The following is a 26,717-nucleotide window of genomic DNA, read 5'->3' as shown; positions in this document are numbered from 1 at the left end:
GGTTTTGAAGTCCAAACCGTATGACCTCTTTGTGTATTGGTTCTATGCTCGTGAGGTTTTATGTAACCACTTTTGTTTTTATTCATATACGTATATTCGCTTTTAAGTTTGTCCTATTTTGAAAACGTATATGGTTTTACATTTTGTTTTTAAGACATACGCTACCATCCTGAATGTTTTTGTTCACATGTGCATGTCACTTGTTTTTATTTATTTATTTATTTAGATTTTTATCCCGTCCTCCCAATAGCTCAGAACGGTTTACAAATGAACATACACAGTGGGGAGCAACTAGACATATAAGTGGTACAACAGGTTTAGTGATTGGATTTAGTTTTTGGAGAGAATTGAATACAGGGAGAGTAAGCAGAGCGAGAGAAGGGAGAAATACATTAGTTTAGTTTAAGGAAAGTTATAAGCGTATAGGTACAATTTGTTAGTGGATAGAGTAAGAGAGGGTCATACTGGAATTTCGGGAAGGTGGTAGGAGAGTGGAGGGTGGGGCCTAAGGGGGGGGAGAAGACAGAGGAGATCTTTAATTGAAGAGGAGGGTCTTTACCGATTTACGGAATGTTAATAATGAGTTCTGTTGTCTAAGTTGGGGGGGGAGTTGGTTCCAGAGGTGTGGAATGAAGTGGCTGTAGGATTGTTTGTGGGCAGTTTCTGTGAGCAGGGATCTTCCAGGGGGGGTGCATAGGCGTATCTCTGACTTTGAGCGGAGGGTGCGAGTGGGGTTATAGATGGGAAGTTTGGATTTTATGTAGGAGGGGGTGGTGGAGTAGATTCTCTTGTGGGCAATTGTCAGGGCTTTGAAAGTACAGCGTTGGCTAATTGGGAGCCAGTGTTCAGCATGGAGTGCCAGGGAGATGGAATCGTGGTAGTTGAGGTTGTGTAGGAGGCAGATGGCTGCATTTTGGACCCGTTGGAGGCGTTTGATATTATTTTTGGTTAGTCCATTAAATAGGGAGATATATAAATATATATATATATATATATATATATATATATATATATATAATGAAGTATATAATGAAGTATTATAATGAAGTATAAAAATTCACAAACTATATATAAAAAAATATGTGAAAAGAATATACAGTATAAATATATATATATTTATATATATTTATATTTATATTATATATATATTATATATATATATAATATATATATATATAATATATATATATATATATATAATATAAATATATATATATTTATACTGTATATTCTTTTCACATATTTTTTTATATATAGTTTATATATAGTTTATATATAGTTTGTGAATATATATATTTATATATATATATTTATATATTTATATATATATATTTATATATATATAAATTATATATAATATAATATATATATAATATAAATATAAATATATATAAATATATATATATTTATACTGTATATTCTTTTCACATATTTTTTTATATATAGTTTGTGAATTTTTATACTTCATTATTTTGCTGTTCAATTACATTTTATATGTTTGCTTAGTGTCCCCTAAGGAAGGCGTTCACATGCTGAAACTTGGATCCTTGTCGGGACCATCTGTTTGAATAAAGACTGTTTTATTGGCTGATTGGGCGCCTCCCTTGTCTCTTCCATTGTACTGTTTGCATTTCGAGGCGAGGAGTTTCTTCTTTCTCATTGAATTGACTGGATGGAGCATGGGTACCAGTACTGGAAGCCCAATGTTATGTTGTATGCCGCATATAAACTTGCAAACATTTTCTCTGAGGTGTTCCTTACCTCTTTCTGGTACGTCTGTTGAAACTACTGTCTCGTCACTCGGGACACTAACTCTCCCATCGCTACAGACCACAGACACACGGAATCTGTAGAATGTTTCAGGCTTCAGCTGCTGTATCTCACACTGACTCTCATTTCCTGTTCTTCGTTCCAACCATTTATCATTTTCCACATCGCTTGTTTTAAATGTTTCCTCTTGATACTCTACTTTATAACCGTTTATGGTCACTCCTTCCCCAACTTCAGCTGGCATTTGCCAGCTGAGGACAACAGTAGACGATGTCAAATTGATAACTGACGGCTGTCCAGGTGGACTGACCAGCAGAGTCTTCACAGTGTCAGTGCTGTCGGTAAGGGCTCTGAGTCCTGGTTTGCACATCACAGAGTATCGAAGCTGATAATTTGAGTCTGGATGTAAATCTGCTATGGTGCATTTTGCTGTAGGATCATTTACTTGCACAATTGTCCATTCTGCCTGCTCCTCAGTTTTATACTCTATCAGGCACTGCAGTATCTCCTCACTTCCAGAGTCCACTGGTTTACGATGGAGTTGTATACTATTGTGACCAACTCTGTCAATGATAAAAGGTTTTGGCATGAATGGAGGTTCAAAATTTGTGCTGACCAGCTGTCCTCTTTCATACAGGTAGATAGAAACTCCTGGGTTGCTCTCATCTAGAATGGATGCCACTACAAATTCAATCTTCTCATTAGATTTATTGACATTTGCAAATTTTAAAAACAGCTCTACTTGTTTTCTGGTTTTAGCAGTTATTTCCGTATTATTAAACCATGGCTTGGAATATTGTTTCTCAGAATTATTGCTGGTTAAATCTGACTCAAGAGATTTCCTAATGAAGTATTGCAGGTCTACTAAATATTGTTCATTTTCATCTAAAGAAGTAAATGTAAATGAGACAACGTACTCAACTTTTGGATTTTGTACTATTTGGTTTAATTCTGCCCTGGAGGAGAGCACTCTCAAATCCTTCAGTAAATCAAGATACAAAGCAACAAAGTTAATCTCTTGCTTCTTTGACTCTATAAATTTCACAAGTAACAGAGAATTGAAAGGTGATTGCTTCTTCCTAAGTAAGATGGCACCCAATTCACTTTCTTCTTTCTCACCTCCACGAATAGAAGGTAAGATCCTTGCTAGATCTTTCTGGAAGGTCTGTTTGAATTGCACGCACAGGTTTTTGAACTGTTGAACTTTCTTCTTGATTTCAGGGAAGTGCACGGCAGCTCGATATTTCATCATATCACAGCAATATGTGTCCATCTGAGTCAACTCCTCGGTCACAGTCTGTATACTGAAAATGTGCCCTATATGAATTTCATGCATCACCTTAGCAGCTTTGGAATCAAGTTGGCTGAGAAGATATAGCCAGACTTTCACTGGTACAGCATTTTTTCCATTTTCGCCCAGCAATTTGGGAAGAATTGAATAGGTGTGGATGGCATCCTGATAAGTGACAGGGTTGTTTTCGAGATAGAAATCCCCATAAAATTTACAAGTGAAATTTCTCATGTTGCTATCATCTTGGTTCTTGAGAGATGCTTCTCCTCCTATTGCGACATTTGGTATCTTTTTGACCATGGCCTCCAGTTTTCCCTGTACGTCTAGCATATTTTCTGCAGAAGAAGCCTCTTGATCAAAGACAAAGAAAGCCTGGGCCCCGTACAACACCGCTGTGACAACATGAGTTGCTGTTCCTTGGTCAAAGACCTCCGGATGAGAGACATTTTGATGTCCCAAATGATTCATTGTCAGCTGTTCAAACTTTGTTGTTGTGGAATACTGAAGAGTAACTCTGGCCTGTTGGTTGGATGTTTTTATGTCTTTCAGATAGTTTCCCGATCCGTTCACTTTTATCAGGTCACACAGGAAACTGGCCATCAGAGATCCCCTGACATCCAAAGCAGAAGTTTTCGATTCAATGCTGTCCGATGCAATTATTTGAAATTCACTTTTGGGGTGTGGTCTTGAATCTACATCCTTCAGGAGTGTCTGCATGTTCCAGAGCGTAATGCCTGCAAAGTTACAATATGATAAGCAGGTAAGTAGGAGATGCAGATTTGCATAAGGATTGATATTCAAAAGCTATACCTGTCTCAACCCAGTTTTAGCTGAGTAAATCAAATTGTTCTCTTAGGCTTCCACATTGGCTTCATAATTCTCCAGCAAGATCCAGACAGTTGCTACAATACATCTAATTGGTTAACAATCTGGTCTATCTAACTGGAAAAATGTATGTGAGCAATACTGCCAACTGTGAAGGGGCTAGTTTAAAGGGGGGGGGGGGGCGTTTTTCAAATGTAGCTGGTTAATATAAACGAGTGCCTATCAGGAGTCTGTTCTATATAGGAAAGTATGTGCTACTTTCCTTATAGAATTTCATCAGAAGCAGTTTTATTTGTACATATGTGGTTAGGCTTGAGCACTTTCACCAACCACAGAGCTGGTTTGAATGCTCGTATCCAAAGTCTAGAGATACACACATATTTTGTAGTATGCTATAAATTACATGTATAACCAGGGGTGTACCTAGCATATGTGACACCCGGGGCCCATCATTTTTTGACCCCCTCCCCCCCATCTATATGAAAAATATGATTTTTAGTAACAATCCATATATCACACAACAAGAGTGTACCTAGGAAAAGGCAGCATCTTAAACACTGCAGTGAGCACTAGAACACCAACACATACATTGTAAAACTAAACAAGACAGATCCCGCACAGTCAATTGATCCTGTAGTCAATGCCAACTGAAAACTATGTCCTTTTCATACACACAGAACAGAGATACACCCTCGCCCAATATGGAATAATCACAAACTAAAAATAGAAATATGTAGACAAAAGTTAAACTGAACCGCCAAGAAACCAGACTCTGCATACAATGCAACACCACAACATCACAAAAACAGTGACACATGTCCCCTAATACTGTGCAAAATATACAGACAGTGGATGTAAATTTGAAAAAACTGATACATAAGAATCACCATTTTACAAATTAACAAATAGAAATAAAACAAATAAAAAGAAATAAGAAAATACCATTTTATTGGACTAATCCATTTTTCAATTAGCTTTCAGAGGCCAAATCTTTCTTCAGATCAGTAAAGTATACTGCTTTTAAGGTATCCTGTCCTGACCTGAGAAAAGGGGTTTAGTCCAAAAAAAATTGCCTTATTTCCATTTCCTATTCTTAAACTTTTAGCAATACAGTTACAATACTACTTTATTCTAAGTAAAGCAACAAAAATCTTTCTACTGTTTGTAATTTCAGCTTTAATCATCTTCTCTTCGCTCTCTTCTTTCTATACAGCATATGTCCTCTCTTCCTTCCATGCAACGTCTGCACCCCCATTTGCCCCTTCCACCCAGCTTCTGCCCTCTCCTTCTACCCCTTCCATCTACTGCCCACACTCTCTCTGCCCCTTCCATCCATTGCCCACACTCTCTGCTCCTTCTATCCATTGCCCACTTTCTCTCTCTTCCATATAGCATCTTCCCTCTTTCTATGTCCTTTCAATATCCTATGCCCCTTCTCTCCTTTGTACATGATTCATTTCAACTTCACCCCCTCTCCATTTTTCTGTCTCGACCCCCTACCCTATGCTTTGGCATCTCTCTCTCTTCTCCTTTCCTTCCTTCCCACTGCACACCATTATCTGGTATCTCTATCTCCTTCCCTTCCCCCAATGTCCTGTCATCTCTCTCCCTCCATGCTCTGGCACCTCCTCCCCCTCTGGTCTGACATTTGTCTCCTTAGTTTCCCTTCCCTCCCCCCATGCCCTGACATCTCTCTCCTCTCCTTCCAACTCCCCCTTCCCCTCCATTATCTGACATCTCCTCTTCTTCCTTTCTCTCCCTCCCTCCTTCCTTCATTTCCCCTGGTTTTGCATCTGTCTCCTTCCCTCCCTCCATACCCTGGCATCTCTCCCTCCCCCTCCATGGTCTGGTATCTTCTTTCCTTTCCCTCTTTCCCATGGACTTGGCATCTCTGGTTCCTCTCCCTTGTCTTCCTTCTCCCACCTTCCCTGTTTTTCCCCAATTGGGTGCTGCAGCAGCATTTCTCTCTCCCCCTTCCCTTCCCTGTGCAGCAGCAGCATTTTTCCCCACCATTTCCCTGTGCAGCAGCAGCATTTTTCTCCCCCCTCCCTTCCCTGTGCAGCAGCAGCAACATTTCTCTTCCCTGCCCTGTGCAGCAACAGCGTTTCTGGCTGGTTTCATGCTGCAGCCGGTTTTCCATTCAAAGCCGCGGGCGTCGACACTTCGTGCAATCTGCAACTGCATAAGTAGCCTTCTCTCTGACGTCATGACATCAGAGGGAATGCTTCCGATGCAGCCGTGGATCACGCAAGTAGCCGACGGCTGTGGCTTTGAGCGGAAAAACTGCTGCAGGGGAGCCGGCCAAAAACTAAACACTCACCGAAGGGAGCACAAGCTGGGCTGGGGACACCCCTGATTTAAAGTTCCTGCGCAACTGCTGGTTAAGGAAAGCAGCACTGGCAGAATAGGGAGGGTGGCCAGATGTGCATGCCCTTGGGGCATGCATCCGGGGTGTAACGCCCCCTCCCTTGGTATGCCACTGCATATAACTATATACCCTGCCTAAGCTCAGCCTATGTCTATACCCACTGTTCTGCCCCCACATTCATGGAAGTAGGCTGCTTCTTGTTTTGAATAGCATGTCCTTATTGCACGTACTTTTTGTACATATGCATATATTTTTGTTCCCTTCACTTAAATTGTAGACGTATAACCAGCATGTTAACTTTTATAATTGCTTTGTTCATCTTTTTTGTTATCAACTGCAACTGCACTGTTTGTATTGAATCTAACTGCTGTGAACCGCCTAGAACTGCCTGGGGTATGGCGGTATACAAAATAAAAATTATTATTATTATTATTTATGGATCGCTAGTATACCCCAGAAGAAGTTCAATGTGATTTACAATTTAGAAGTGCCTGGACATGTCTAGGATTTACATTATTTATTAGGGTTCATGACATAGATATCTTGGTTTGTGTTTGTGTAGGCGTATGATTATGGTATATGGTTTGGAGAGAAGGTTGGCCATATCTGGTGTTAGAAACATAGAAACATGATGGCAGGTAAAGGCTAATGGCCCATCTAGTCTGTACATCCGGCAGACTGTTCCACACATTTCCTTAGATTACTTTTGAGCCTATCACCTCTTAACTTCATCCTCTTCCCTCTCATTCTAGAGCTTCCATTCAAATGAAAGAGATTTGACTAATGTGCATTTATATCACATAGGTATTTAAACGTCTATATCATAGGTCCCCTCTCCTGCTTTTCCTCCAAAGTATTCAAATTGAGATCTTTAAGTTTATCTCCATACACCTTACGATGAAGACCATGCACCATTTTAGTAGTCTTCCTCTGGACCGACTTCATCTTTTTTATATCTTTTTGAAGGTGCGGCCTCCAGAATTGTACACAATATTCTAAATGAGGTCTCACCAAAGTTTTATACAGGGGCATCAATACCTCCTTTTTCCTACTGGCTATACCTCTTCCTATGTACCCTACCATCCTTCAAGCTTTCGCTGTCACCTTTTCAACCTGTTTGGCCACCTTAAGATCATTACATACAATCACTTCCAAGTCCCGCTCTTCTGTCATGCACCTGAGTTTTTCACCCCTTAAACTGTACCATTCCTTTGGGTTTTTGCAGTCCAAATGCATGACCTTTCATTTCTTAGCATTAAATTTTAGCTGCCAAATTTCAGACCATTCTTTGTTTCACTAGGTCTTTCTTCATGTTATTCACACCATCCAGAGTGTCTACTCTTTTGGTATCATCCGCAAAGAGGCAAATCTTACCTGACAGCCCTTCAGCAATATCACTTATAAAAATATTAAAAAGAACAGAACCATGAGGCACACCACTGGTAATATCCCTTTCCTCAGAGCGCTCTTCATTGACCACTATCATCTATCATCTTCCACTCAACCAGTTCCTGTCCCAGCCCATCACTTTGGGGCCCATCCCAAAGGCACTCAGTTTATTTATTAGACACTGACATTACGGGTTCTGGTATGAGTGCCATTTTCCTGGTTTGTGGGGTGATGGGTATGTAGAGAGCTTTATATCTATCAAGATGGGAGAGGTGGTTTGCTTCTTGTTTGGTTTCTGTTGGTCATAGCCTGTTGTTGGGGGGGAGGGGGGTTTAAGATATTTTCCGAATAGGATTTTAGACCTTTAAAAAAATTTGGTAGGAGGCAGTGTTCCTCAATTGTGCTGGTTAAGGATTCCACCATTTTTATGTCAGGTATGGGAAGATTGTAGTGAGTAGTTTTGTATCTGATTCTTCTAGGATTTGGGAATTTTATTCTCATATGGTTGTTGATCAGGTTGTATTTGTCATTGGATGATATTTCTATTAAATTCAACATGCAATCTGATGTTTCGCTATGGAAGATTAGAAAGATCAGTTTAAAAATGCACCTTGCTTCGAGTTCAGAGTATAGGGGTGTCACTTTGTCATATTTAATGGCTGAGAAAATAAGTCTGGTTGTTACATTTTGAATAGTTTATAGGGCTTTTTTCGTATATTTTCTTTGCATCCTGCTTGGAGGAGTTTCTTCTGCTCTCATAATTTCAATAACTTTGCATATAAAAATTATTCTTTTTACCAGCTAAGTCTATTGAGAAATTGAACCAATGCTTTCTGGTTTCAATTTTTGCATAGTGGTCCAGAGTTTAGTATAGTTGTGGCTGGATTATTGTACCTCATTGTATTTGGACCTACCTTCTTTTTGCCTTCATGCATTGCAAGTGATTCAAAATGCAGTGGCAGGGTTATTTGCAAAGGTACCCAAATCATCACATATTACTCCTATATTGAAAGCTTTGCACTGATTACCAATGTTGTATAGAGTGAAGTATAAAATCCTGTCATTGATTTTTCAATGCTTTTATGGAGATGTACTTGTTTATACAGTATTTCTAAAGTTTTGCAGTTTTATGAACCTTCACGAGAGTTGCAATCTGGAGCATCCAAACAGTTAGTGTTACCATCTGTTGTAGATTTTCATTATGCTGAAATTTGCTCTCATGCTTTTTCATTGGCTGGCATATGGTTAATGAACAGACTCACTAGTTATCTAAGGCTTAGTCCTACTATCTCTTAGGTTAAAAAAAACAAACAACAGTTGAAAACGTTTTATTTTGTGCAAGAGTATTCAGGCTGAAATAATGACACAGTATTTTATGTGCAATCTAAAGGTATTTGTTTTGTATATGTGTATGTGTTTTGATGATATTTTGTATGTTTTTATTGTAATCTACTTTGGATGTAAGGTGGAATATAAATATTTCAAATATCTGCAATATAGAGGTGAGCCTTCTCCAACTCATTACACTGATCTTGGGGGTTGGTCCTTAACCTCTACTGGTTGACTCTAGAAGGGTTCTTTCTCCTCCCATAGTCAATACACCTTATGCAGGTAATCCAATTCCTCAATCACATCTGTACTACACCAATCCCTTGGGCTGACCATGAAACTGAGACTGAACCTCTACCAGTTTCCCTTGGTAAATCCCCTTAGCTTCGTGAGGCTTCTAGTCTTTAGATTGCAAATCAGACCCTCTAAATACAGTCTGACTTCCTCCAGCTGTATAGGGAGTTCTTCTGTATGAGGAAGTGATGAGAAAGAAATTAAACAGCTGTTCTTGTGAATCTTCCAGAGGAGTGTGTGCCTGTTCACTTAATCTCTGTACAAAGGAATTATGGTAGTGCATTACAAGAGGATTGTTTCAAGAGTTAATAGAATTTTGCCACAGTCCCTACTGTAATTGTTGTGCAACCCATCTCTGGGCTCAACCCTCCGCCCATTATTTGAGAGGTCTTCTATACATAAATAATAGGTGTCGTCATCTAATTTTTTCATCTTTCCTCATGGGACACATTTCCTGAAGTTAGTGGATTTCTTCTGTTTCTCAGTCAAAATCTAATGGCTCTATGGTACAAATTTTGATTGATGTCACTGAATGCACCAGTTTTCATGCAGGCCATGGCCATGTGCAAATCAAAATAGGATTTATTTTTTTTTTTAAACCCCAACAAACTTACACAGACACATGGAATAACTACATCAGCCAGGATGTCATGTGGAACCCACTCCACATGACAGTGCCGATGCAGCAACTTCCACACATGCTCAGTAGGGCATTCTGGGAAACTTAAGCTTTGTTTTACAGTGCTCATCCCAGACTCTGTTAGAGGATGTTACCCACTTGTGAGGACTGCTAGGCTACTTGTCTTCAGAGAAAAATGGATGCAAACTTAAATAATTTCAACTTAGCTTTGCCTAAGCGGTTATATGTTACACAAACTTTTTACCTGGAATAAGAGTGTCAGAGCGACAGTCATACAGCATTCCAAGCTGGAAAGGACGGCCCAGAGTTGGCATTTCAGTGACATTGTTTTCAAAAGAGGCCATGGTCCTGGACTGTTCCAGACCTAAAATATAATTCAGACAATATTAAATAATTGAACAGGAGTTGGTCGGCAGTAATACATTACTAGATGCAAGCTGCCAAGTGTTGTTTCATATTTCAAAACGTTAGCAAATCCAGTACCTATACACATTTGTGACCTGTCTTCCTCCTCACCCAACCCCATCCTTTTACTTTACAACATTAGGCTGATCAGCCACCACATCACGATAGTAATGCAACCTGAAATGTATTTGTGTATTTAGGCCAGATAATTTTTAGCTCATTCCTGATGATTGGAGCAAAGATCTAGACTAGAGAATGACATGGGGACCGTTTACTGCAGTAAATCTGCAGGAATGGAGACATGTGCAACTGGTTTACCACAGAAATGGGGACAAGACCTTTCCCTGCCCCACAGGAATGGGGACAAGTCCTTTTACCGCCCCTTAAGAGCGGTGAAAAGACTTACTTCTGTGGTAAAAAATATTGCGCCCGTGTCAGACTCGGCATCTTCTCCCCAGCTCCTCTTGCACTTATTTTACCTTCAGGAGCCAGCCATGCCATGATGAAGACAGAAGGAACCTAAAACCAAAGCCTGAGACCAATGTGATTTGAAGAATAAAATTACCAGACAACAAAAAGAAAAAAAAAAAATTATTTTATATTTTATGATTAGAATATTTCAGATTTGAAATATATATCCTGTTAGAGCTGGTTTTAGACATAACTGAGGACCGCAAAGTCCAGGCTGTGCTTCTTTAGCTTCCAGCTGGCTTAGGGCTCTCTCTCTGACCAGGGGGCAGTTGCCCTAGTTGCTCTCCCCTAACACTATTCTTGCCATGTGTGACTGAAGTATTCTGTACTAATTTGGTTTGTTCAGTTTTCACAATAGTGGAGGGGATATTTGTGAAAGGGAGGGGAGACAGGGGTTTTGTTGATCCGTGCTCTGCATTATTTGTATTTATAAAATGACAATTGTATGGAATATTGTCTCTTTTTATACTTTAATAAAATAAGTTCAGTATAAAATCATAACAATTTGAGGCTTATGCAAATGGATCTGACAGTTGGCAGGACAGGGACTGAGCTCGTGAGGACGGGGCAGGGACGGGAACTGAGCTCATGGGGATGGGGCAGGGATGGGGACGAGCTCACGGGGATGGGGCAGGAACGGTGATAAATTTTTTTCCCCATGTCATTCTCTAATCTAGACCAGTGTCTCTCAAACTGTGTGCCATGGCACAGTGGGGTGCCCGATGCGATTCTGGGTGTGCCACAAGAGATTCCAGGATTTTACTTTATTTTTAAAATTTTCCTTCATAAGTATACACTAGAATAGATAAAATGTACGTTGCGTACGCAAGAGTCTGTCAATGTTATGAGCATCAGTGTACGTAAGGATACAACTGCCCAGACAAGCATCATTCTTTGACATGATTGGTCCTTGAAAACTAATGGCAAGTAATTTTATTTTTATTTTTTTTATGCAACAAAGCAGTCAAGGCTTTGTTACTGTTTGGATCTTCTTATCTATGCGAGCTTGGTTTTTCAGCTCTAACAGAAATTAAATTGAAAAAAAGAGAACAATTATAGATAGTAGATGATGAAATGCGTGTTTGCTTGTTGACTGTCGAGCCACATTTTGAGTTAATTTGCACTCAAAAACAAGCATATCCATCACATTGATTAGCAATTCTATCTACTTTAGTTTCACCATTGCTATAATTACCCATAAATAGCTTAAAGAACTTTAAATAAATAACTCTCAAATTTAATTTTTGTTGGTTTTGCAATTTTATAATTTCAGTTATAATGTGCTGCAAAAAACATTTGTTTCGTTTAGTGTGCCGGAGCTAAAAAAAATTTGAGAGACGCTGATCTAGAAAGTGGAGGAAGTAACCATGGCTGTGGAGTCGGTACACCAAACCTTCAACTCTGACTCCTCTATTTTTCTATTCCTACTGATATTAGGCTTTAAATTTTCTGCTCTGGATCTAAAGGGTTCATAGACAAAATCGCGTGAGACAACGGCGTGCCGACAACCGAGCGCAGGGTTGACGGCGCGCCGAAGAAAAGCACTATTTTAAAGGGTTCTGACGGGGGGTGTTGGTGGGGAACCCCCTTATTTTACTTAACAGACATCGCGCTGGCGTTGTGGGGGATTTGGGGGGTTGTAACCCCCCTCATTATACTTGAAACCAAACTTTTTGCCTGTTTTTTAGGGAAAAAGTTCAGTTTTAAGTATAATGTGGGAGGTTCCACCCCCCCAAACCCCCCACAACGCCAGCGCAATGTCTGTTAAGTAAAATAAGGGGGTTCCCCACCAACACCCCCCGTCAGAACCCTTTAAAATAGTGCTTTTCTTCGGCACGCTGTCAACCTTGCGTTCAGTTGTCTGCGCTCAGTTGTCGGCGCGCCGTTGTCTCGCGCAATTTAGTCCCGTCACCGATCTAAAGTACTGGTAAATTTAATTTTATATTTACCAGTACTCTGATTTAGGGGGAAATGCTTTATACTTATATAAGTTTAAAATGATACAGGAAGTTCTTTTTTATTTATTTATATATTTATTCAAATTTCCAATTTTTACAAGCATAAATCTTGGCCAGAAAATAAGGTTACAATTGAAATTAAATATTCAAAAATAAATTTCCCATGTTTTAATGAGTAACATTATTTAAACTTCATTAAAAAGGAAATCTTTAAGAGACCTGAGGCAAGACATTGAAATCAACAGGGATCAGAAGAAAGAAATCATAAAGGAAATTTATAAATAGCGGATTACATGTTAAACTTCATCAGTTTCTAGCTGATTCACATGGAAGGAGTGGAGATTGCCACTGGTACCAAAGGTTTTCTTGATATAGGAAGTTCTTTTTCATAGAGAGGGAGGTGATGGAGATGAAAACGGTGATGAAATTTAAAAAAGTATGGGATGAACGCAGAGGATCTCTAATGAGAAAATGAATAGTGTAAAAGGCAAAACTTAAATGGTTGCATGTATGTTTGATGTGTCAAGTGGTGCTTAGATGATGTCTCCAGATTTGAAGATCTAAGGCAGGGACTGGGCAGACTTGCATGGCCTATGTCCTGTATATGGAAGTTTGGTTTAGGATGGGCTGGAGAGGGCTTCAATGGAAACGCTAGTAATATGGAACATGAGGACAGGGCTGGGCAGACTTTTATGGTCTGTGTCCTGCAAATAACAAGATGATTTGGATAGGCTGAAGTGGGTTCGAAGGCAGCTCCAGTAGTTGGAACCTAAGGACAGTACTGGGCAGACTTCTGTGGTCTATGTCCTAGAAATACCAAAGAAAGACAATTTAATTGTGAATTAATGAGCATGACTGTTGGGGAGACTGGATGGACCATTCAGGTCATTCATTACCTGCTGTCATTTATTATGCTACTATGTAACATTATAATGCACTGTAAATTTAAGGTTTTCTTTTGAAGCTGGAGTCGTTACAATTTTACTGATTCCTACTCCACCCAAACTTGCGTCTGATGCCCATGCCAAAGCCCTAGAAGTAGCCTAGTGGTTGGAGCCATAGGAGTCAACTTTTCAAAATTATTGGGGGTGCTAAACCCAATGAAAATTACTTCTCACTGGACAAAATCAAGAAGTTTGTTCACTATTGGGGGTGCTCAAGCATCCATAGCACCCACAGAGCTGACTCCTTTGCTTGGAGCAACGGATTAGTCAGAGAAGCCAGGGTTCAAATGTCACTAAGGCTCTTGTGACCTTGGGCAAGTCTCTTAACCCTCCATTGCCTCAGGAGTAGCCTAATGGTTAGAGCACTAGGCTGACAACCAGGGAAACCCAACCCCCCCTCCTCCCAGGTCAGGATTAACCAATAGGCCCAGTATGCACGTGCCTAGGGCCCGAAATGGTCAGGGGGTCCGATGAAGGATGGCATTAACATTGTTTTTTTCCAAACGGCAATGGGCCCCTCCAGCATCGATTGGCAATGCAGGCCCCCCCGATCAGCAACGCGCGCCCCCCCCCCAATCGACGGAAAGTAAGACAAGCAAGCAACATGGGTAAGAAAGGCAACGGGAACTGTAATTTTGCAAGTGGTGCTGCTTGCCCAAAGCTTCCCTCTGACGCAGCTTCCTGTTTCCGCCTGGGCGCATGGTGGGCCCAGTGTACTTGTGTGCCTAGGGGCCCTCGACAAATTAATCCTACCCTGCCCCCCCCCCTGCTTTTACTAAGCTGTGGTAGAGGTTTCTACCACAGTCCAGAGTGCTAAATGCTCCAACGCTGCTCCAATGTTCATAGAATTCCTAAGAGCATCTGAACCTTTAGCTCTCTGGGCTTTTAACTTGGACTGGAACACTGGCAGTGATGGAACACGCCATAGGGATTTGTGCAGTTTGTTCCAGGAATACGGTGCAGCAAGATAGAAGGGATGGAGCCTGGAGTTGGCAGAGGAGAAGAAGGACATAGATAGGAGGAACTTATCAGCTGAGCGGAGCTCACAGGCGAGAACATAGGGGGAGATAAGTGAAGAGAGATAGTGAGGGGGCAACTGAGTGAATACATTTGTAAGTCAGTAAGAGGAGTTTGAATTGTATTCAGAAACGGATGGGGAGCCAATGAAGTGACTTTAGGAGAGAGATAATGTGATTATGGTGACTCTCATGGAATATGAGTCGTGCAGCTGAATTCTGGACAGATTGAAGGGGAGAAAGATGGCAGAGCAGACCTGAGAGTAGCGAGCTGCAGTAATCTAAGTGTGAGGTGATGAGGGCATGGTGGGGGGAGAGAAAGAAGGACATGTTGGATGGAAGGGGATAGAGGGTAGAGTTAGTGAAAGACTGCAGAATAAGAGGAAGGGAAATGAGAAGTGTGATTTGAGAGACAAGAGACGGAAAGCTGTAGGTAGACAGTAAAAAGAGGGAAATTGAAGACTGTAGAATAAGAATGAATGAAAAGAGGGAGAAAAATAAACTGAAGAACACTGAGAGGAAAAAACCCAATGTTAGAGATGGATGTAGTAGAGGAGATGAAGAAGACAGGAGAGAGAAAAATGACAAATGAACACTAAACCCTGGTACAAGAGTTAAGAGAAGACAGAGGAAAGCAGAGACAGACCAACATAAGTAGAAAAGTAGAAAAAAAGATTGTATTTTAAATTTTGAATAAAGTACAAAACTCACAATTGAATGCCTGATATATCATAGGGAAGAGGGTGGGGCAGTGCAAGAAAGGATGGGGTGCAATTATAGCTTGCTACAGTCCTGAATGCACACAGTAGGCAACCGCTTAGGGGCGTGGTGGGGCGAAGCTAGGAATGAGCTGGAGCGGAACTAGTGGCATGGCCAAGGGCAGGGTTGGGGCGTGGCCATGCCCTCTTTTTTGTCTTCACAAATATGGTAACCCTATGTTTAATATTTGTGCCCTGACAGTGGCAGGTTTATGCATCCGTGCCTTTAAGAATGAGTCCTCCAGCTCCCCATGTGTTTTATGGGATGCTTCCTAGTGTCTGCTGAAACTCTAGCCCTCCATGCTCTCTGTGTTAGACTCTAATGCTCTCTCTCCCTGTCTGATCAGCAGCTCTCCGTGTTTAGTCAGCGGAGGACCAAGGAATTGGGTGGAGTCTGGGCGGGACTGTGGGTAGAGTTTAGGCGGGGCTGTGGGTGGAGTGTGGGTGGGGTCATGTGTCCTTTTTTTTGTCTTTTGTTGCCCCCCCTCCCGCATGTATTTGTTCCTCATGTTGTAAAGGGAGAGCAAGCGAAGAAACAATCCCATACACCAAAGAAACACCCCCCCTTACTGCATGCATCTGCTTGCCAATGTTGCAAAAGGGAGCATTAAAAAGCCTTGCTCCTGCAGTAACAGTGCATGGAACAAACCTTTCTGTGATCCCAGAAACCAGAAAAATAAATTACAATGTACTCTGCCTGCAAGTTCCTGGAGGAAAAGTCCATAGTCTGTTATTGAGAAAGGCATGGGGGAAGCCACTGCTTGCCCTGAATTGGTAGCATGGAATATTGCTACACCTTGGGTTTTGGCCAGGTACTAGTGACCCGGATTGGCCACCGTGAGAACGGGCTACTGGGTTTGATGGACCATTGGTCTGACCCAGTAAGGCTATTCTCATGTTCTTACAAGGAATTACATGTGACCACACAGAAGCAGTCTGATTTACAAGTGCCATCTCGACTCCTCAGGTAACATGTACAACTCCCAACTGCAAATACTTTGCTAGTTTCAGAGATACCAAGCACACACATTTAGCTGCCCTCACACACCGACCTTCGCTTTTCATATGCATTGAAGGAGCTAAAATCTGGCATCACACCTTCTCTCCCTGCCTGCCCACGGTCCCACAACTTTTTCTCTCCATTAGCTCCCCATCCCCAGTCCTACCTTCAAACGTGTCTTTGAAGTAGCCAGCGGCAGCAGCGATTCATTCAGCTTTGCGGTAACAAGCTCCACAGTGTTTCCAGTCTTGCACCTTACCCCCTCTCCAACAACTTCCTGTTTCTGGTGGAGCGGCTACCAGCAGTCTGAAAGCTCTGGAGGTTGGTGTTGGTCCCTCAGCTCCCCCCATCCCCATTCCTACCTTCAAACTTGTCTTTGAGGTAGCCAGCGATGGCAGCAATTCATTCAGCTTTGTGGTAACCAGCCTTGGAGTGTTCCCTATCTTGCACCCCACCCCCTCTCCAACAACTTCCTGTTTCTGGTAGAGCAGCTACCAGCAGTCTGAAAGCTCTGGAGGTCGGTGTTGATAATCTGACTGAATGGTTGCTTCTACAGGTGACCTCAAAGAAAATTTTGAATGTAGAATGTGATTAGGAGAGAGGGAGAGAAACTGGCTACTGTCCAGGGGGAGATGCTGGATCAAGGAAGGAGAGGGGTGGTTGATAATTAAGTTGCTGCCTCTCGTGAGGCTTGGATATGTTGATACATTGGCCTAGCTTCAACTTTTTTAATATCCCTGCATTGGGGTCTTTCAGGAGCTGGAGGGAAGGACAGAGGAGTTGGATCTGCAGGATGCTAGACCTATGTATGTGTGTGTGTGGGGGGGAGGAGGCTGAAGCTGAAAGGAAGGAAAGGGAGAGAGGTGCTAGACCAGCAGGGAGGTGACTGGAGCTGGAAGTAATGGAGAGAGGTGATTGGGGAAGCACCTGTGTATGTGTGGGGGCACTGACTGGAGCGGGAGGAAAGAAAGAGAGAGGTTGGACTTGCATTGGACTTGCAGGAAGGAGGAGAGAGAAGGGAAAGGAAAGAGATGCTGAACCAAGATGATGAAGGAAGGGAAAGTGAAATACTAGACACAGCGAAGGGAAAGAGGAAAGAGGGGGGGGGGCAAGAGACACATTGGTGAACTCGCAGGCCTTGAGCATGCGCAGATGCTCAAGGCCCAGCAAGAAGAGGAGGCAGATCTTCAGGCACCAGCACCAACGCACTGGGCATGCCGGTGCCAGTGCCCAGGCCCAGATAACGGTAAGAAGCGGCGGGGGGTGCCCAATCACAGCGGGGGTGCCCAATCGCGGCAGAGAGGTGCCCAATTACGGGGGGGGGTGCCGGATCGTGGTGGGGAGGGTGCCGGATCGCAGGGGTGGCCTTCGGGGGGAGCAATGCCAGTTCTCGGGGGGGGGGGGGGGGGTGGAACGTATCAAAACGAGTTTCCATTATTTCCTATGGGGAAAGTCGCTTTGATAAACGAGCATTTTGGATTACGAGCATGCTCCTGGAACGGATTATGCTCGTAATCCAAGGTACCACTGTATTCTGTTAGCATGAATTTTCTAAGTAGCATTCGTAGTAATTTGGCGTGCTCAATTTTCTCAATAATGGAGGGGATATTTATGAAGGGGAGGGAAGACGGGGATTTTGTTGATTCTTGTTCTGTATTATTTGTGATTTATAAAATGACAATTTTATAATATTGTTTATGAATATTTATGAATATTGTTTCTTTTTATACTTTAATACAGTGATTTCAATAAAAAATCATAACTATTCGAAGCTTCTGTGGATGGGATCAGACAGAGTTTATGGCAGGGATGGGGACCAAGCTCATGGAGACGAGGACAAAGTTTCATTCTCCCCGTGTCATTCTCTAACTATGTTGGGGAATTAACCATTTTTATTAACCTCCAAAATCCTCTTTAGTGGGGAAAACCCAGTCCAGGACTAATAAAGTCACTCACCTGGAGAACTGAGGAGTATGGAGAGCCAGCCACAAAGTATAACAAGCTGCTAGATTTCTTCCACGGATCCTGTCTTCCGACACTGTCTGCAAGGAGTAGATGAAAAGGAGATATTTCGTAATCTAGATGAAGAAGAATTCAGCCTCTTTCAATCCTCTAGATCAGTGGTTCCCAACCCTGTCCTGGAGGACCACCAGGCCAATCGGGTTTTCAGGCTAGCCCTAATGAATATGCATGAAGCAAATTTGCATGCCTATCACTTCCATCATATGCAAATCTCTCTCATGCATATTCATTAGGGCTAGCCTGAAAACCCGATTGGCCTGGTGTTCCTCCAGGACAGGGTTGGGAATCACTGCTCTAGATCACAGGTGTCAAAGTCGGTCCTCGAGAGCCGGAATCCAGTCGGGTTTTCAGGATTTCCCCAATGAATATGCATGAGATCTATGTGCATGCATTGCTTTCAATGAATATTCATTGGGGAAATCCTGAAAACCCGACTGGATTGCGGCCCTCTAGGAGGGACTTTGAGATCCCTGCTCTAGATTTCTCTCTGGAAAGGTCCACCAATACGTTGAGACTACATAGAGAAGGGGAATAAAGCAGAAAATTACCCAGAAATTGTTACTTTAAGAACCTTTGCTGGAATATCCTATAAATAGTTGTGGAGATATAACCATTGGGTAATATCCACGGCCTGAGGATTCTGGGTAAGTCACTTAACCTTCCATTGTCTCAGGTACAAGTGTCTGTATATAATTTGTAAACCGTTTTGATTGGTGTATCAAATCCCATCCCCTCTCCATTTACCCTTCCCTTTTGGCTACTCAAGTTGCAACTGCTTTATTGTTTGAGAGACACAATACAGTGAATAGAGGCTGGGTCTAATGGTCTTCCAGCTACCCTAGCCCTGGCTCTGCCCTCAGCCAATCCAATATGTAACCTACCAATCCTCTACCAATAAAAGAGCTATATATTCTTTACATAATTTCACTGAAGATGCATTATTTCACATTTCCAGACCCTTTGCTGCTCTATGGTGTTGATATTAATTTGCTTAAGAGCCAACACATAATTAATAAGAGGAAGCGTGCTGTGTCCTGGCTTTCTCATCGTTGTCTCTGATTCTTTTGTTTTGCTCTTTTACATTGCCTTACTTTAGATGTTTTTTTTTTTTGGTTGTTGTTTTCTGAGGGTTTTGTGGGCGCGGTCCCTCTTCATGCCATCATTACTTCTAAATGCATTTATTTGCCTCCACTTTAATAGAAATTCCTGTTTATCTGTTATAAAGACAAAACAGGCATCCCTGATTGCAGAAAAGATTTCAAAGAGAAAAGAATAACAAAAAGACCCAGAGGTATTGCATAACAAATTCAGATTCTGCAGCATTTCTCTATCTGTCATTATAAGTCCAATAGTCACAGGGAGGGGACACAAATGACTTCCCTTGAACTCTCTTGTGAGTTTCTATGCTCAGAGGAGCTTAATACATATTATCATAATACTTTTAATCCTGCAATTCTATGCGGATTACAAATTATTTAGGTACTCAAGCATGTTTCTCTAACTGTCCCAGTGGGCTCTCACTCTGTCTAATGTGCCTGGGGCAATGGGGAATTAAGTGACTTGCCCAGGGTCACAAGGAGCAGTGCGGGATTTGAACTCGCAACCTCAGGGTGCTGAGGCTGTAGCTCTAACCACTGCACCACACACTCCCATTAACTGGATGCATTTACATTAACACAACTAGAAGAAGGTAACTTACCTCCAAATACGAAAGACTATGAAGACAGCTTGAGGGAAACGCTGCAGCTGCCGGAGGGAGATTTAAACTGAAAGTGGAATGTTCAGAAGTAATGGTTTGAGTAGGGGGGAAGCAAATGACTCACTTCTGCTCTTGCAGACATGAAGACTTGCACGCATACAGTCACCTCCACAATTTTATAAGAGCCGTGTTGTGTATGTAAAACACGAGGTAATTGTATACGGATTTTTACATGTAGAATTCTGTTTTATATGCAGAAACGGACTCAGGGTGTGCACACATTTATAGAGGCACATTAAAAGGCAGGGGGGAGGGGGTAAAGTGTCAGTGAAGCAGGTTTGTGTCAAGTGCACATCAGCAGTTCTGGCTCAGTTCCGGTTTCCTTTCCCTTTCTTCCTTTTGCTCCCTTGTATAGTATTTTGGTTAGGTATTACTTATTTTATTTGTTATCCTTGTATACTTGCCCTATGGGCCCTTGTGTATCTTTTCACCCTTATATTGAAGCACTTGTAAACTGCTTTGCTATTGACAACTTGCAGTCAATCAAATTCAATTAAAGCTTAAACTGCACATTTAGTCCACATCGGCAGAGGGATTCCTGGGGACAGTCACAAGGTGGGATTTTGACTAATATGCACACGTTATAAAATAGGCCAATAGCTTCTAATAGCGTAAGTGAAGAGTGGGGCAACTTCGGTCCTCGAGGGCCAGAATCCAATCAGGTTTTCAGGATTTCCCCAATGAATATGCATGAGATCTATTAGCATACAATGAAAGCAGCGCATGTAAATAGATCTCAGGCATATTCATTGGGGAAATCCTGAAAACCCGACTGGACTGTGGCCCTCGAGGAGGGACTTTGACACCCCTGGTGTAAGTGAAGAGTGCTTAACCCAAACATGGGCAACTCCGGTCTGCGAGGGCCGGAATCCAATCGGGTTTTCAGGATTTCCCCAAAAACATTTCGCCGTCCTCGTCCAATCCATCATCCTCTCCAAACTTGATTACTGCAATGCCATTTACTTATGCCTAACAAAAAAAAGTCTTCAAAGACTCCAGCTTATCCAGAATACTGCAGCCAAGTTGATCTTTGCAAAACACAAATCTGACCATGTCTCCCCACTCCTGTCCAATCTTCATTGGCTCCCAGTGATTTCCAGAATCCATTTCAAATGCTCCTGCCTGGCTTTTAAGATCATTCACGGCATCCTTCCTCCCCTAATCCCACTATCCTTTAACTCCTCGAGTCCTGCTCCACCAGACCCGCCCAAAGATATAAACAGGGAAAATCTCTTCTCTTCAAAATCACAGGTCTCTGGAACGACCTTACTATCCCGTTGCAGAACCTGGGCTCTCTCCAACTATTCCGCAAGCAACTGAAAACTTGGCTCTTCTCTAACATGTAATTCTATTTTCCCCTTTACTCTTCCATTCTATATATAAGCTCATGTAAACCTTTTCCTTTCTCTTCTTATATTTTAAGCTCTTGTAAACTGTGCCGAGCTCCACTTCCGTGAAGCGGATGCGGTATATAAACTTAAGGTTTAGTTTAGTTTAGTTTATTTCCATAACATAATTTATATTATTGTTGCTGCCGTGTGCTCTTAGATCTTTGGTGATCCATCATCCATCTAGAACCCATTGTGGCACAGAAGTCTGCCTATTTTGAGGTTGGCTCCTTGTCTTTGGAATCAACTTCCAAGCACTGCCCCTCGGATTCCATATGTAATTTCGGCACGAAGCCAAGATGCACCTGCATCTGAATTAACTGATAAGCCTTATTGCAGTTAATGGACAATAATTGGGATTTGCACAGGCATCTGCCTACACCCTGTTCTATAACTCTCTGCATCTAAATACCCATTAGGCAATTCAAAATTAGGCATGGCCAGGGGAGGGGCGTCAGCGTTGCAAAAAAATTGTGCGTGGGGCCCCATTTCCATGCCAAATGCCGAGTTAGGCATAGATCTTGGGTTTATCTGCTATTCTATAAACACCGTTCAACTTGGAGCACCATTTAGCATTCTGTGCCAATTTTTTCAGCGCTGTTTATAGAACGCCCCCTGTTGGTGTTGAGAGTAGCTTGAAGAGATTTAAAGTATTACTGAAAACTCATTTCTTTTAGGGTTGCTTCTCAGGGACAGTTGTGGACTGGTACGATTGTCTTCTGTATGATTTTAATTTTAACATAATATAGAATTTTAATATAATTAATCATACCAAAAAAGAATACAACCAATAATTATTTTTAAAAAAGTATAAGTGAAATGAAAAAGGAATTGCTATGACATACAGGAAAATATGCAATTTTTGTATTATACACCACTATAATCTCAACAGGCCAAGTGATATATCCAATTTTAATATACTAAACTAAAATGCAGTTATCAATATCTCCACCCTTATATATTTTTTCTTTTGCTATAACAATTAAAACATTTATAACATCCTTCTTATATGCTGCTTCTATTAAAGCTCTAGCTCAGGGGTCTCAAAGTCCCTCCTGGAGGGCCGCAATCCAGTCGGGTTTTCAAGATTTCCCCAATGAATATGCATTGAAAGCAGTGCATGCAAATAGATCTCATGCATATTCATTGGGGAAATCCTGAAAACCCGACTGGATTCCGGCCCTCGAGGAGGGACTTTGAGATCCTTCTCTAGCTCATCTAAAGCAGTTAAAACATAACATCATGTTTCAACTATAGTCTGTGAGAGAGAGCTGTATTTATTTTACAACGTCTCTGGGTAAAAAGTATTTGCATGCTGAAATTTACCCACTAGGGGGTCAAGTTTTCAAATTTCGCTTAATCACAGAAACACATGCCCCCCCCCCCAAAGCTGTGTTAGGGTTTGTTTGGTTTTTTGTTGTTGTTTTTTAATTGCTGGTCACTGCAGTAAATCTACGATGCTCATAGAATTCCTACGAACATCAGAGATTTTACCACAGCAGCCAGCTTTGTAAAAGGAGCTCACAGTTAATTGTAAATGGTTACCTATAGCTGGGATTTCATTCAAAACTAATGGACTAGTTTTCTTTTGAAGCTGAAAATCCATCTAAAATTAGTTGGTGAAAATTGATATGATCGATATGATCGAAACATTCAAGGTACTGAAGGGAATAGACTTGATAGATAAGGACAGGTTGTTCACCCTCTCCAAGGTAGGGAGAACGAGAGGACTCTCTCTAAAGTTAAAAAGGGATCGATTCCCTACAAATGTAAGGAAGTTCTTCTTCACCCAGAGAGTGGCGGAAAATTGGAACACTCTTCCGGAAGCTGTTATAGGGGAAAACACCCTCCAGGGATTCAAGACAAAGTTAGACATGTTCCTGCTAAACCAGAACGTAGGCAGGTAAGGCTAGACTCAGTTAGGGCACTGGTCTTTGATCTAAGGGACGCCGCGTGAGCGGACTGCTGGGCACGATGGACCACTGGTCTGACCCAGCAGCGGCAATTCTTATGTTCTAAGTGAATTACAAATAGCATAAAAAGACAATCCTCGTTCTTTAGAGTTTAGACCTCTCCCCCAACTACCCTATTTCCCCCATCTGGCGCCTACTCTTCACTATATATCATCATTCTCCCTATCCAAATGTAAAAAGGCCACATTCTCATTTCCTGGTTGAAATAATAAATTGCCCCGCAATGGAATCTGAACTGTCACACCCGAATCTTCTCTCAAATGCTTAACTAATCATCTCCACACCCATTGCAAGAGTTGCAACAGTACACTATTGGCTAGATTCACTAACCTTACAGATCCGATCTGATCCGTTAGCGATCCATTCCGTGAGGTTGCCAGGCACCCAATTCACAACGTGTCTTCATGCAAATGGGGGTGATCAGAGTCACACCCCCAACCGACTGCACGGATTGCTGGAGAGCGATCCTGATGCATGCGCAGACCATCTTCTTTGCCCGTAGATGGTCTGTGCATGCTCCCCGTGTGAGCTTTCCGGTGATTTGAACCTGATATGAAAAGTTAAATGTTCCCCCCTTCCTCCCTGGACATTTCAGTCAGAGGCACAGAGTGTTCTGAAAAGTGAAAGGAGCCCTGGGGAGTCAGTTGCTGTTACTATCTGGGACGCCGGAGGATCGTTATCGCTGCCCTGACCAGCCCTCTGCAGCTGCAGTTACTTGAAAAAATCAGACAGGCATCTTTAAGGACGGACCCCTGACGTCACCGGGTCCGTCTTTTGTGCCTCGGATTCTGCCTTAAATTGCGGTCTGCAGCCGCGGAGAGACCGCAGGGCGTGGCCGAAGGGGCTCCCTGAGCCCCTTGGAGCACCGTGGAGCTGTGGAGCAGGATACCAGGTCGTATAAATTAAATTGACTATGGGGATAAGGAAAGTTAAATCTAAGAGTTCAACACCTGTTGTCTCAGGTCCTATGGATAGACATTTGACTTTTTCCTTAGACTCTCCAGCACAAAATGTGTCTGATTTGAATTCTCCCATATCCGGAGCATCGATGAGTCCTCTACAAAGGACACCCCCCCTTCATCCAATATCCGGTATAAGTGGGAATATAACTCCCACTAGTTCCACAGGTCTTGTGGTATCATCCACCTCAACAAGTAAATTGATGTTTACTGATATACCTAAACCACTTGAGTTTACTAGTGTAGTGGATGAACAACCACTAGCTGTGGAAAAACAGGATATCACTCTAAAGCAGGGGTGTCCAATGTCGGTCCTCGAGGGCCGCAATCCAGTCGGGTTTTCAGGATTTCCCCAATGAATATGCATGAGATCTATTTGCATGCACTGCTTTCATTGTATGCTAATAGATCTCATACATATTCATTGGGGAAATCCTGAAAACCCGACTGGATTGCGGCCCTCGAGGACCGACATTGGACACCCCTGCTCTAAAGGATCTTTGGTTAAGTATTTCTAGAGTTGAGGGGTTTCTCAGAGAATCAATGATACAAACATCTGATTTCTCAATCTGTGGTTCAAAAGTTTGAGAATGTGGACGCAAATTTAAATTGTTTGGAAACTAGAATAGGTGTGGTTGAAACACAAAGTAACACATTGCAAGCTGTTTCACTATCTGCTGTAAAAGATTCCATGTCACTACATTTGAAAATGGAAATGTTAGAAAATATGCATCGGGGGAAGAATCTCCGCTTGGTTAATTTCCCAGTAACCCATTTGTTATTGCCAGAAATATTGTTAAGAAAGTATTTTAAGGAAATACTGGGATTACCCAATGCGGATAGTTTTCCAATAAATAATTGTTATTACATTCCCCAGAAGAAAAAGGAAACTGTACAGGATGTGGACCATCTGGTAACAGATGATGTTAACTTGACAGAGTTTTTAGAAGACTCTCAAGATGTTATACAGACTCGGTCCACAATGATTCTAACATGTATGAGTGAGACAGATAAAATGTTGTTAATGAAACTTTACTTTAAAAATAGACTGACCAAGTTCTGTGGGGATTTGGTCAGTATATTTCCAGATGTCTCAAGAGCTACTCAGCTTAGAAGGAAAGAATTTCTGAAATTGAGAAATAGAGTATTAGCACTTGAAGCATCATTTTATTTAAAGTTTCCTTGTAAATGTTTGGTTAAGATACAAGATACTGAATTCGTTTTTTGGGATCCCATTCAACTGCAACACGTGAACAGAAGTGAGATTTATTTTTTCTTTTCCTATTCTTTCTCTTTCATTTTTTATTGAGAAAATAGGGTAGGTATGTCCATGTCCTAAATATAGTAGGGAATGATTTGGGTTCTTTGGAATTCAACCCATTTCTTTGTTTTTCCTTTAAATTTAGGTGATTAATAAGCAACATGTTTTCCCCTTTTAGTGGGCTTGTAAAGGATTGTTTGTTGTATGGTTTGTTGTATTGAAAATGTGTATGGAAACTTTTTTTCTTGATATCTTTATGATATTGTTAATGTATTAAATTCAAATTTAAAAAAAAGGAGCCCTGTGAAAATCTCCTCAGCCAGAGTCCCTGACTTGTGTAACCATTGGACTCTCTTTTGGAGGGAATGATTGTAGGCTGAATCCTAAGATCCCTTGCTGTACCAGTGCCAATTGTGATTTCGGACGGTCACTTTTCAGCGGGACATAGACACACAGTGGCACAGCGCAGGCCGGGAACTCTCCTCTCTCCACATGTGAAGATCAAAATTCGACTCCTCCCCCCATCCCGTTTCAACTTTTTCCCTCTAGGCCGAGGCCTTTACTTTTTAAAGCCAGTGGTTTGAACCCACGGGTTTAAAGCGGGGCTGCACTGTGGTGTGTTCTGGAACTTAACAGAACACACCATAGTGCAGCCCTGCTTTAAACCTGCAGGTTAAAACCACAGAGGCTGGACGGTAAGCAGGAAAGTCGGGGCAGAGAGAGCACTGGTCCTCAGCAGTCACTTGCTTTTTGATCGGTCAGCCCAGTCAGTGCTCCTGTTTTTCTCTGCTCTACTTGGTCCTTCTTGCCCTTATTGTATTGGACTTACCTGGGGAGAGTGTTGTTTCTCGTTTCATCTGGGAGGTTTCGGGGAGTTCTGGGTGGGACAGAGTTTAT

General features: G+C 41.9%; 1 protein-coding gene across 1 annotated transcript in view; it reads right to left on the bottom strand.

The window, feature by feature from the left end:
• Positions 1 to 26,717, bottom strand: part of LOC117354947 — a 60,964-nt gene that overhangs the window by 17,627 nt on the left and 16,620 nt on the right. Inside the window, exons 3-4 of the mRNA XM_033932908.1 lie at positions 10,151 to 10,270; positions 1,762 to 3,795 (exon numbers count right to left, since the gene is read on the bottom strand). Coding sequence (XP_033788799.1) covers positions 1,762 to 3,795; positions 10,151 to 10,270 — 2,154 coding nt within the window. The remainder of the gene's footprint in view (positions 1 to 1,761; positions 3,796 to 10,150; positions 10,271 to 26,717) is intronic.

Source organism: Geotrypetes seraphini, chromosome 2 (genome assembly GCF_902459505.1).
Source record: "Geotrypetes seraphini chromosome 2, aGeoSer1.1, whole genome shotgun sequence".
Classification (NCBI taxonomy): domain Eukaryota; kingdom Metazoa; phylum Chordata; class Amphibia; order Gymnophiona; family Dermophiidae; genus Geotrypetes; species Geotrypetes seraphini.
Note: the sequence above shows the minus strand (reverse complement) of the source record. Positions and strands in the feature narration are given on the sequence as shown.